The 12,590-nt window shown below is 45.5% G+C and overlaps 1 protein-coding gene across 22 annotated transcripts; it reads left to right on the forward strand.

The window, feature by feature from the left end:
- The first annotated feature begins 2,796 nt into the window (after positions 1-2,796).
- On the forward strand, positions 2,797-7,590 carry LOC120652344. Of its 22 annotated transcripts, none has more exons than XM_039930133.1 (5): positions 2,806-3,473; positions 3,565-3,621; positions 4,003-4,138; positions 4,424-4,519; positions 4,638-5,404. In XM_039930133.1, exons 1-5 carry the CDS (start codon positions 3,454-3,456, stop codon positions 4,641-4,643), a joined length of 315 nt encoding a protein of 104 aa, XP_039786067.1. In that variant the 5' UTR covers positions 2,806-3,453; the 3' UTR covers positions 4,644-5,404. The 22 variants fall into 22 exon arrangements, 4 of the variants coding, with proteins under 4 accessions (XP_039786065.1, XP_039786067.1, XP_039786066.1 ...); XM_039930132.1 differs by having other exon boundaries at positions 2,807-3,473; positions 5,092-5,404; XR_005666538.1 differs by having other exon boundaries at positions 2,817-3,473; positions 3,565-3,744; positions 4,014-4,138.
- Positions 7,591-12,590: the final 5,000 nt, after the last annotated feature.

The following is a 12,590-nucleotide window of genomic DNA, read 5'->3' on the forward strand; positions in this document are numbered from 1 at the left end:
ATATATATAGCCTGCCCACACATTAACAACCATGCATCCTACGTGGAAGAGATTATGGAAAGAGAAGGGGAGGGGCACTTATATGCAATGCTCCAAGACAAATGAAGAAAAAGATAGAGAGGAAAAAGAAAGATAAAGGCAACACATTTTTCACACAACTTATTTGTAGACATTGTCGTTTTCTATCGCTTAGATAGATAGAAGTGGCAAAAATAAGACACAAATAGGGCGTCAGAAATTGAACTAATTCTTGTGAAATGCCTGCGCGATTCCTGTGAAATTCATGGGCCCAAAGCCTGCGAATAGCAACAAGCATGGCATACGCAGGCATTCAGATCAGACAACCCTTGACAATCACCGCCGGGAAAACCGTTACCCCAGCACCATTGCCCGCACCAGCTGTCGCAATCAACCTGCGCCTCCACAACTATCACCGGAGCAACATCTGCATAGGAATGGCATGTACGTAACAGCAACGGGAACGTTGCATGCTGATAGAGGTTAGCCATCACTGCCCTTGGACGGGTAAACTATAGAAAATAAAAAGATTCATCATTGCTAGCTATACGCCTATACATCCAAGCAAGTAGTTTTGGTGTACGAAAATAATTAATTTCATAGATTTTTCATCACAGCACTACAATCACGGCTGTTTTATTATTTCTGTAACATGTACTTGTAAACAAAATTTAGATAGGATATATTGCAAATGTATGGAATATATACGTACCAATCACCAAAGGCAAGAGCAGGAGGAAGGCAACTGCGAAAATCTTGTATGAAGGCTCCATTGTTACTTCTCTTACGGAAAAAATTAATCCCTCGGTCTCCGATAACAAAAACGTAAGGAGCAAAGTGCTATCTTATATAGATGAGAATACAGCACAGGCCCGAGATGGGATCCTAGATCCACAGGCAGTTGACTTCAACAGTCCTATTGATTTACTAGTTGATCTGGCAGGGCAGTAGTTGGCTTCAATAATCCTATAAACTGGGAAGATTAATTACAAAAGCCTGCCAGATCTATACTCCTAGATTAATAGGATTATTTTTGTACGCTTATCTGAGCGTATATTTTTGTACGCTGTGATGTGATCCTTTTTTCATCGCCGGCCGAGCAGGATCTGGTCGTTGTGGGAACAATTATCAACTTGTTTGCTGCAGTTTCAGGTCTTCATATCAACCCCAGCAAATGTGCTATAACTCCTATTCAGTGCAATTTGTTGGAGACGGCCTCACTGATGAAGTCCCTGCCAGGGGACCTGCAAGCATTCCCAATTCGCTACCTGGGTTTACCGCTGACCATTCGCAAGCCAAAGAAGTGTGATCTTCAGCATTTAGTTGACAAGGTTGCTGCGGGTTTGCCGACCTGGAAAGCGGGGCTGATGACCAAGGCGAGGCGTGCAGTTCTAGTGAAGACTAAGATGTCATCAATCCCAGTGTACACGGCCATTGCAATCTCAATTTCACCTTGGGTTTTGAAATGCATTGACAAACGCCGTCGTGCCTTTCTTTGGAAGGGTACTGACTCGGTGTCAGGTGGACACTGTGCCCTTGCTTGGCCTAAGGTCTGTTGCCCTCCAGACCTAGGCGGGCTCGAGATACCGGACCTGCAAATACAAGGATATGCACTTCGCATGCGCTGGCTTTGGGCCAAGCGAACCGACCCCAATCGGCCGTGGTCAGCTCTGCCTGATAGAACAGAGAGCATCGTCCTTGATATGTTCAATGTTTCCATCTCGGTACAAATTGGCAATGGTCAGCGTTCCTATTTTTGGACTGACCGTTGGCTACAAGGTTGTGGCATCGAAGAGCTTGCGCCGGCTCTTCTGGCGGTTGTCCGGCCAAGAGCCCAACAACAGAGAACTGTGGCTCAAGGCTTGCTAAACAGAGCTTGGGTAAGGGACATCACTGGTGCTCTCACCGTCCAAGTGATTGTTGAGTATCTGCATATTTGGAACCTGGTTGAGGGTCAAGTTATCAATGCCCTTGCTGAGGACAGGTTCATTTGGAAGTGGACAGCTGACCAATGCTTCACCACAGCCTCAGCATATAGAGCTTTCTTCATCGGCCAACATCCAATTCCTGGAGCGAAGTTGCTCGCTACCTCTTTTCAACCGGTTGTAAACTCTCTCCCTCCTCTTAATGAAATATGTGCTTAGTCACGGTCGCGAAAAAAAATCGTCCCAGTTTAGATACTCCCTCTGGTTTCAGAATAGCCCATAGTTAAATATTAGCTTTGACCACAAACAAAAGTTTAGGTGTCGATTTGAAAATGTGAAAATAGTACGAGTAGATTCGTCTTGAAATATGGTTTTAGTTATTACGCCTTATAAATATTCAAAAAATAGTTGTTAAAATTGTACGTCAATGGTTATACAGTGACAATGTGCAAAACGACTTTCTTTAGTTTAGGGGATTGTTTGACCATTTATGATGGAGTGCCGACCTTCCAGAAGTGAAATTAGTATTAATGGTTCTCGATCACAGACCTGAAGTTCAGAGAGAGTATTTCGAGAATATGTAATTATTCCCATTGCTAAACCGCCTACGTACTCCCTTCTTTCAGTTTTATAAAACATAATATAACATGGCACGATTTTAATTATATCATTTATAGTCATAAACTTATCTCCAAATACGAAAGCGCGTCTACCATCCAGCCATTCTCTAGCACCTGGTCGCGCCACGTCGCCCAGAAAAGGAGCGGCCGTCGGATCGGCGATCCAACGCCCTGAAAGGATCAGGTGAGTCCCTTCCAGGAGAGCGACCCGCATCGCTGTCGCCACCTCCTGGGGCAGCTGTGGCCCCACCGGCTGGGATCCCTTGACGCGGCAGGCCACCAACGCGAGTCCGTGACTCCGGCGAGTTGCCCTCGAGGCGGGCGGCGACCCACGCCATAACCCTAGGCCGGCTGCGTCGACCTGCGCCAGTGGCCTCTGGCGGAGCGGTTGCCCGGCCACCGTCGAGCGCGGCCACCCCGACGGTGCGGCGGCCGCCCAGTACGGCACGCGGCCCCGCCGGTGCCCGCGGGCACGGCCACCCCGCGTGGAAGTCGGAGGTGCGAGGTCGCGCTGCTGAGCGCCGTCCGCCCCCTCCCCCCCTCCCCCGAGGTTGCGACGTCGTCGCTGGTCGCCGCTGCGCCGCCGATGCCGCGGGGCTGCATGTCCGCCCTCTCCGGCTTCGTGCTCCGCCTCTATCAACAACATGCGCTCGACCCCTCCCTCTTCCCGGCTCTAGAGGCCTGACGCTGTGCCGCGCCCGCACGGGTGCCCCAGCGCTCGCAAGCCCTCCAGCGCAACCAGATACAGGTACTATCTCCACCCTACCCGCCCTCGTCCGCACAGATGATGTAATGTTTGTTGTCGCCATGTCGCGTGCGCTTGAGTTTGCCGGCGGCTCCGCACAAGGGCTTCTCCCTCCGTCGGCCGACACCTCTTGACCTTCCTCTACATGGGGGCCATCGAAATGTGGTGAGTTCATCCACCAAATCGTTTTGCCCCCTTTCCCCTGACCCAACCTCTCACCAAATCGATTTCCTTCATAAAATTGTTTTTGGGATAGGAGAAATTCTGGAGAAGAAGAAGGCTACTGTGCTTTGCTTCCTTGCAAAAATCTGAGGTAGGAGTGCAAGTGCTGTATATTATACCTTTGTTTTGACACTTTGCTTGGTGGGAAAGAGCAGCAAAGCAACAAGGTGTCCATGGTGTGCTTCTGCTTTAGGAACATCTGAAATATCCTTCCGTAAGCTAATTGTGCACTTTTGTACTCACTAATTTACATGTTTCTACTAATTTACATGTTTCCTTTCTTTATGTTGTTTGGCCCATATAGTCATAACTATCAAAAAAGAAATTTATTCATGCTCTGTATTTGTCTAATCAATGGAGCATGTTACAAAAAAAAGGAAGAAATGAAGACAATTTAATAGTTTCTTGGACCTAAATAAAGTAACTAATTTGTTAGCAGATGCAGCATAGTATGAGTAATACGATTTCATAGTTTATTGTCAGATACAGAGTGCCTTGGTATCTCGCTCTCCATCTCTATGCCACTCTTCAAACTAGTGTTGGCGGCATGTAGAGATGACTTCGAAGACAATGGAAGGAAACTATTTGCATCTATTATATGGCTTAAGGTAAAACACATGAGATCACCAAGCTCAGCTTATGATATTATGTTCCTTCTCTCATCTAGCACGGCCTATGTAATTTATTTCACGACCTGCAGATCAGAACCATGTAATTAGTTGCCCTAGGGGTTCACTGTTGCCTCAATTTGGGTCTTGTTTCTTTGATTTAGTGTATCCATACTTCGATTTCGTCAATATATATTTTCTTTTAGTGAGCAACAACAAAGTTCTTCCATAGCTTCGTACTGTATTTGCAGCAATATCAAAATGAAATGATCATCGAATTTGCAGCATTTGCGCACTGCAGAGACATTTGTTAGTTTTCAAAGTTGCAAAAAAAGCAGCCCAGTGCCAGGCAGCTCCCATTTGAGTGTGGTCTGGAGAAGGGTATGTCTTTTATGTTTGTGTTGCTTCACTCTTACCATCATGTATTCATAAATAAACATATTCCTATACAATTCTATGTCCACATGCTGAAACTTTATTCAGAGTACATTATGAGCAGGTTTGATGCGGTTGCAATCTTGCACACTCATACAGTACCCTCAGGTGTAGTGTGCAATATGAGGCTCTCTTAAACACAGTTATACCACATTCCATGCTTCCATCCTTTATTTCTTTTTTCCTTTCTTCTAAGCAGGGTTTTTAAGGCGTCGCCTAGGCGACAAGGCGGTTCCCCATCGCCTTGCTTAAGGCTCGCCTTAGCCCGCCTAGGCGTCACCTAGGCGACTAAGCGGCTTCCCATCGCCTCGCCTCGCCTTACCGCTTTAAAAACCTTGCTTCTAAGAGTGAAGTTGTATTTACATTTCCTGTTAGTCCAATGTGCATACTATTTCATCGAATGAATTGCAATGGCCTCCACCTTAGCTGAGATATCCATAAATTGTTTGATTTTCTTTCTTATGTCAAATCCAAAAATTAGTTTTTTTTTCTCTAACTGAAGTTATTTGCTTTTCTAGGTAGCAACTCCATGACATTGGTGAGCCACGACCAGTGAACTTACCTATAGTCCCTTTTCCTGATGGACACAACAACGCTAACCTTTGCATAAATAGGTTCCTACAAACACTGCTCAAAATCTAAAAGAGATGCTAATCAAATACTAGCATTGTTATAGCTGTTGTTCTTACTGTAAGCAGACATTTAAATTGACTTCTCTTTCTTCGTGCTTTTAACTGCTACTACGTATGGATATGTACCAAAACAAAACACCATATATGTATGCACATCTCTATCTTTTTATTGAACATTTATGTAGTTACATAGCAAGCATACCAATACTTGTACCTAAGTTGTATTCAAATAAATTATCAATAAGTTAAATCTATTATAATAAAATGGTCTCATACTGGCCCCGCGCATTTTCTAGTAATTATGGTAACCGGTGATACCAGTACGAACAGAGACGTCTCAAAAAAAAATCTAGAACACTCTCTCGCACCCCTTCCCTCGGGAGAAATCGCTCAGGGCCGAGCATCTTTGTCTGTAGATACCAGCCCAAGCCCAAGCTTATTATGGTCCTCTCTCTCAAGCAGCACATAACAATAGCACACAAGTTGTTCTCCTCGCAGCCGCCGGTGCGGCCACCGGGAAGGCGGCGACAAGGTCTCCTCGCAGCCGCCGGTGCGGCCACCGGGAAGGCGGCGACAATGTCTGATTCATGGTGCGTTGAACAGCAGGCAGGCCGAGGCTGCCCGGATCCACGGCTAACGAGGCCGGATCCGGCGGAGAGGACCTCGGGGAGCCTCTAGTGTTGGCCCAGCGGCTATTGCCCGGTGATTGCGGCATTTGGGGGGGGGGGGGGGGGGGGGGGGGGGGGTTGTTGCGCCGCGCCCAGGTCGATCCGCCTTCTTCTACCTCGGATCTCCCCTGCGCAGTGGGTGGTGCTGCCGAACTCGTTGCCCCCCGTGCCTTCTCTGGGGTTGGTGATAGACGGTTTTGGTCGCTTCTGTGTCGATCTGCTGCCGTGCTAGTCCACTGGCGCCGGATCCGCCCTCCATCGGGCTGATTACTCTCAGACCGTGGCTGGGGACCTAGGACACTGCCGTGGTCAGCGGATTACTCTCCGATTTGGCACGGTCATCTTTTTCGTCGACCCTGGCAGCGGCATCACCATCGTTTCTTAGTAGAATGGTGGTGATGTTAGGTAGGTGTTCCAAGCGAAGAGTTCTTTCCGGCATTGTGTCGCTATTGATAATGGTTGTGCTTTTGGGCGGAGAAATTTGCAAAAATGGGACTATTGCACACAATGACCTTTGCAGCGTTGTTTCCTTATGAGGTGTTACCGGGCGTCACCTGCAACTGTCGGTGGTTCAGGTAAGAAATCAAGTCTAGCTTACTGGATGAGGCGGCGACGGCGTCTTTGATGTCAATTCTTTTCTTGAAGCGTCCTCTTGGAGGAGTGTCGTCTTGGAGGTTCTTTGGTCTGATTTTGGTACTTCAGCGGGGCATCAGATATTTGGTCATCAAATTTTTAAGTGGATAAGAGATGTGGTATTTGTATTGGTGTGGCATAAAGACTTTACAAGGATGAAACGGAGTGAGAAAGAAAGTTAAAAGCTTAGTCTTCTAATTTTTTTAGAGTTTTTTTTTTGTATTTTGGGAATCTCTTTTGAGATGTATAGTCTAAAAACTCTTGTAACTTTTGGCTATATATATATATATATATATCCACTAGATGGATATACACACACCAGTTTATCCCTTATCTAAAAAAAAGTATAAAAGTATAGTACCTTACGATGCCATATCAGACCCACATCAGCTAGACACAATGGAGGGCACAAAAGCTGAGAGACATTGATCTTTGTTCCTCCACGCCATCAGCATTGACTATTGGTTAGTTTAGTAGTGAAAATTTAGTGCTACAACTTTGTGTTACAAATGTGTGCTACTTCTCTGGCAGTCTGGCTTAATTATACGCATGCGTGCATCATCGCTAATGTCCACGACGCGGCCATGCATCAGTGGATCCATCCATGCGGGAACACGAGCTCAAGAGGGCGGGTATGAGGTGTCGCTTTGCTGTTCATGTGTAGCTGCTGCTCCAGCATTTCTGCGCCAACCACTGCATGGGCAATTGCCAACTGCGCATGGAGGTGGAGTCTCTGCCGGACGACGGCGGCTGCATGCCCGTCCTGCTGCCTTCCTCCTCCCGGCACCGCCGCCGTGGCCGCCGCTCGCCGGCACTTCTGCGCTGTCCTTGGGGGGATGGTTTGCCTGGTGGCGAGGTGGCTGTGGCTCCCATCGAAGCACGGCAGGAAAACCCCGGTGCCTCTACTGCTCCACTTCGCCATTTCATGATGCGGGACGGCGCCAACTACCGGCGGTCTCGCCGGCGCCGGAGCAAACCTTGGCAGCATAATGGTTAGGTCCTGCTGCTCCTGCATCCTGCTGCTGTTGGGAAACGGCGACGCTTGCCCCATCTGCATCGGCGCGCTGCTGCCGCCGGGGAGGCCGCGGCCCTGGCCGTGCTGCAGCCCATTGACCTGCGGGTGCGGGCGGCGGCGGTGCTGGTAAGAGTTGGCCGCCGTCGCCCTCGTCGGCGGGACAGCCTGACATTGGGCTGCGTTAGCTGTGCTACCGAGGACGGTGGCGAGGCGAGCGGCGAGCTCCTCGACGACAGCCAGATGCTGCAGCTCGTCGTCGGCTCTGACGACGCCGATGTCCTCGAGGATCTCCGGTGGCAGCAACCGGTGGACATCGTCGTGGTCCGCTACGTGGCAGCGAGCCATTGTAAGAACTAATAAGAACTCGAGGGAGGGAGGTGGATTATTGCTGCGGGGAGGGTTGAGGAGGTGGCGGTGGCCAAGGGAGACGAGGCGGCTCTGATCGAGTGCTTGGGGATGGAGGGAGAACTGGTGGGATAAATACCTGGAGAGACGGTGAAGGAATTTGGCATTGGCATGTTTTTGTTCTTCCTCGGCTGCTCCTATTCTGGGGTTGCTGCTAGCTTGGATATGAGCTCTCTCTTTTGTGTTATGTAAAATGTGTTCTCTGTGGATGTAAAAGGCAGCCAACGTTAGCTGTGCTACCGAGGTTCTTCTTCTTTATGTGTAATTCACAGATGCAGGAATGATGCTCCTTCAGTCATTCAGAAAAATCAGATTGTAATAATGGTGGTGTCTAGTGGATTACAAATAGTTTGTAAAAGCCCGTCAACACAATATAACTGACGAATATATTTCATTCAGAATAGAAGCACAATAGTGTGTTGAACAGGAGCTTTTATTTACCAACTATTATCTAATCCCTTATAGCGGCACAATATGAAATTTCAAATCCATTCCGGTTCTAAAAGGGGTTAAAATTATCGGTAGATTATTAAAGCCAGCAAATATATTGACCACTCTGAAGCAAAAATAATTTGATGGCAAACTTCATTTTCAGTAAATTTTGTTTTAGTAGATTCTACTAAACTAACACTCTAAAGTTACCAATTTAACATTCTTATGTCTATGTAGGATTCTTGAACCAAAATAGGGCCAGAGGGAGCGTGGCCACGTCGCCCGCAATTTCTGACCGTCGGATCGGCCGGACAGAGATTCGTGAACCAAAAGAGGGTCAGGGAGCGTGGCCACGTCGCGTGCAATTTTCGGCCGCCGGATCGGCCGGACGGAAGGTTTGGATCATACGTTTCCCGATTACTTTGCAAAAAGCCCTTAGATTTTAGAGAAATCAACCCACGGTTCGACCTCCTCTCTCAAATTTTTTTTGCAAAGAAGCCCTCAGCTTTTCTCGAAATCTTGCCCCAGTCCAACAGTCCATGTTTAGGAAAATTTGCAAAGAAAACATTATATTTTCATAAATTAACCCGCCATCCTGGTCCTCTTTCAGAATTTTTTAAGAAAAGCCCTCAGATTTTAAATAAATCAAACTATAACTCGTTTCATCTGTTACTTCTACACGAGCAACATTATACATACAATTTGAACACCCAAACGCATTGAAAAGTTTCTCAACATAGAATTCAATCAATAATTCAAAAACTACAACTTTATTATAGAGTAAAATTTAAAATTCAAACGCTTTCACAATTCGTTTGCACAAACACTTACATGCGACCTGTTGTACTTGTAATTTGGACACCAAAATGTCCTCAAATCGAAAAATGATCAACACAAAAGTTGTCTAGAATTTCAAAATCTACAACTTTACTATATAGCAAAGTTTTGTAAATTCAAATCATTTTCGTAATTTGTTCAACATAACATCTTATTTTTGCTAAAAATATAATATCGTGCAAATAATGTGTTATATTGTAATATAACCACTACTTCCAAGTATCACATCTATTAATTGCAATATGATTTCACAAATACATTAAGGTTTTGACTAACTATGTTTCGCCCTCCCTAATAAATTATTTTATTATTTCTTCCACCACAATAAATACAACAACAAATATCATAGCTGCAATTTGATACCCAAAATAATATACTACTTAAACAATAGTGTTACGATAATAGAATCTCCAAAATATATACCAAGTGCAACAACAGGCTGCAGACCATAACACCTATGCGAAAATAACAAAGCGACTGATTTATCTTAACTATGTTGCTTAAAAAAAGACTACTACATGCATCAACTAAAGTTCGCATCAAATAAAGTTCGCAAAACCGCGGGCCTTTCTACTAAACTACTATATGTATGTCCAAAACGGTGCATGCTTACTCATATAGAATGGCAATAATGTCCCCCATGACCCATGCATTTGTTAATTTTCTTGCACGCTTGGAGGACATGTGTCCAGTGTCCACGCTCCATGGTCTTACATATCGTTGATAATTTCCGAGCACGTACGTGCACATTACACTAGAGTATTGAATGTCTAGCAATTTTTAATAAGAAAACCAGTCCAAGTAAATTATACTTTAATAAATAAATTAGATTCTCGTTGAAATCAAGTATGGCGAGGTGTGGGGTGTGGAGGAGGCTAAAAGCAGCCAAGGCTTCCGCTCTCTTCCCCCGCACATGGACCTCCGGCGGCGTGGCCGAGCCGAGCCCAGCCGAGGACGCTGGCAGACTAGCAACTAGCAACGAGCTCGTCGACTATATCCAGGGTCCAGGCTGCGCAACTCGTTAATTGTGGCTGTGATGCCGATGTCCGCGAGGATCTCCGGTGGCAGCGACCCAGCCATTGCTGAGACAGCAGCAGAGCAGAGGCTGCCGCAGTGGTGGTTGGTAGCTTGGAGAGGGACAGGGTTCCTCTGCATGGGAATGGACAATGGAGGGGTGAATTGGGGAATCAATTCCAGGAGACACTGAAGGAATTTGGCATGTTTTCACTGTTTTTCCTTTGTCGTTTCTATTTTGAGGCTTTGCACATGTGCCTGTTTTTTATGTGATCTTTAATGACTTGTATGTGCATTAACAAGAACAGAGTACTGCGTGTATTGGTAACCTATATTTAGAAACTTTAACACGCTGTACATATGCACGCTTGCATTATCCGCAGAATATTTAGGCTGCGTATTGCGCCAGCTTTTTCGCTCTGGTCTAGTGTTTCACCTATCAAGTGAGGAAGTATCGCAAAGTCATCAAAACTTGATGTATATACGCAAAATACTATTTGCTCATGCATGCACTTAATCCACCTGCGTAAGCATCTCTGAGAGATCGAGTAGAAAATCACCATAGGTGTGTCGTTATCAAGAGAAACACTAGCTACAGTGGCGGAGGACGGAAAAAATTTGAGGTATGGCGAAGTTGCATTGATGATAAAGTAAAATTTGAATTGAAAGCAGTATGTGCATCGAGCATGCAGTATGCACCTCTCATTGCCTTGCACTTACATTCCTGCTACTACTAGTTACCTTCTCCGTTAATTATGCATACGATCGCCGGCCACTTGAGTCCGTGACGTGACCTTTTTTGCTCGTCTCGGCAGTTTGTGTGGTCTGCTCATCCATCCTCGCCCATCGCCTCGGACTCCCAATCGCGCCACCTCGCACATGGTCACTTCGTCCTTGATCAGAATCACTCACGTTTCTGGGACATTGGGTCGTTGTGACGTGGGCTGTGCAGATGGGCCCATTGAGCAAGCAGAATTGTCCGAAAAAGCCCACGAAGTTAGCCCAATGCTAGCAAAGTAACGGTTCGCACAAAGCGTCCTCCCTACGTTGTCTTCCTCGCGCTCGGAGAGTCAGAGTCAGAGCCCCGATGGCAGCTGTCGGACAGCAGACTCAAACACCTGGGTAGAGGACTCGAAAATATCAAGGTATGGCGGCCGCCATATCTTGCCACACTGAGTCCTCCGCCACTGACTAGCTACCATTAAAAGAATAATCAGCTAAAAAAATATGTACCTATACTAAGTAGAGAACATATCTGGTTGAAACTACAACCTTCGTGAAAAGTATGAACTGGTTTTTCACAATGAACAATCCATTTGACTGCAAGAAAAGTATGAACTGGTTTTTCACAATTATAGTTTGCTATCTCAAAAAATATTGAGGTCTAAGTGGATGGTAGGGGCTTATTCGGTAGTCTGTTGGCTCAAAAGTAGCCTAAAAAGAATAATGAACAAAAATCAATTTGGATTTCAAAACCAATTTTTAGGACATCAACATCAATTTATTCAGTCAAAAATGTTTAGCTTAAAGTTAAAATTTACGTTATATTGTAATGAGTCAATTCACACGACTGAACCAAACACACAACTCTTTCAAGGTGAAACAAAGAAAAAAAAGGAAGCAAATTTCATTTGTGGTGCTTGGGAACATAAAAAGAATCAAGCCTCACTTTGGATCCCCCTCTATTCACTTGCAGAGTACTCCTGTATTTTTAAATATACTAGCAAATATGTCCGTGCGTTGCTATAGGTAAGAATCAAATATGTATATTACCACTTTGTCATGATAAACATAATTTTAGAACTATGTATACTATTTTTTATTTTTAGATAATTAAAAGAGTGATAATTGTAGTTTCATGATCACGTGCATAAAAATATCTAGAAATATAGTTACCCTATACAACTATTATATTCTCGTTTTCCACGTGCGTCCTGCTTTCAATTCAGTGATGATAAATAGTCAAACTCCGGCATTTCTAATCCTAATTTATTAGTAAAAAAATGGAGTCAATCGAAACTTTTGTGTGCGGAAAAGGTGCAGAAGAAATCAAACTTAATTGTATTTTCTTTCAGAGGAATCTTTTTGAGTTTTTAGCTCGTCTTGGTGTGGGCCAGGGACTAATTAATATGTTCAGTGACGTGCTGCAAAAAATATATTTGATATCTAGGGCGACCAGGACCAAGATGAATGAATAAGCACAGAACGAGATAACCTCCATCGTGCGTGCAGTTGCTTCCACATGGTGCGGCGAGAACTTGCTGCTAGCGGACCTCGCCAACGGAGCTCGTGCGGCTAGCGGGAGTGTGGGACTCCCGCGCTGGTACCTTCATTCGTCGTTGGCCATCCCCGCTATTGCCTCTTTGTCGCCGAGGGTGAGA

Source organism: Panicum virgatum, chromosome 9K (assembly GCF_016808335.1).
Source record: "Panicum virgatum strain AP13 chromosome 9K, P.virgatum_v5, whole genome shotgun sequence".
NCBI classification, from domain to species: domain Eukaryota; kingdom Viridiplantae; phylum Streptophyta; class Magnoliopsida; order Poales; family Poaceae; genus Panicum; species Panicum virgatum.

Bases quoted from the DNA above. Each gene is read 5' to 3' on its own strand.
- LOC120652344 (XM_039930131.1), top strand. From the start codon at position 3,454: ATGGGGGCCATCGAAATGTG. The intron at 3,474-3,564 runs GTGAGTTCATCC...TTTTTGGGATAG, and splicing joins ATGGGGGCCATCGAAATGTG to GAGAAATTCTGGAGAAGAAG. The intron at 4,139-7,037 runs GTAAAACACATG...CTTCTCTGGCAG, and splicing joins CATCTATTATATGGCTTAAG to TCTGGCTTAATTATACGCAT.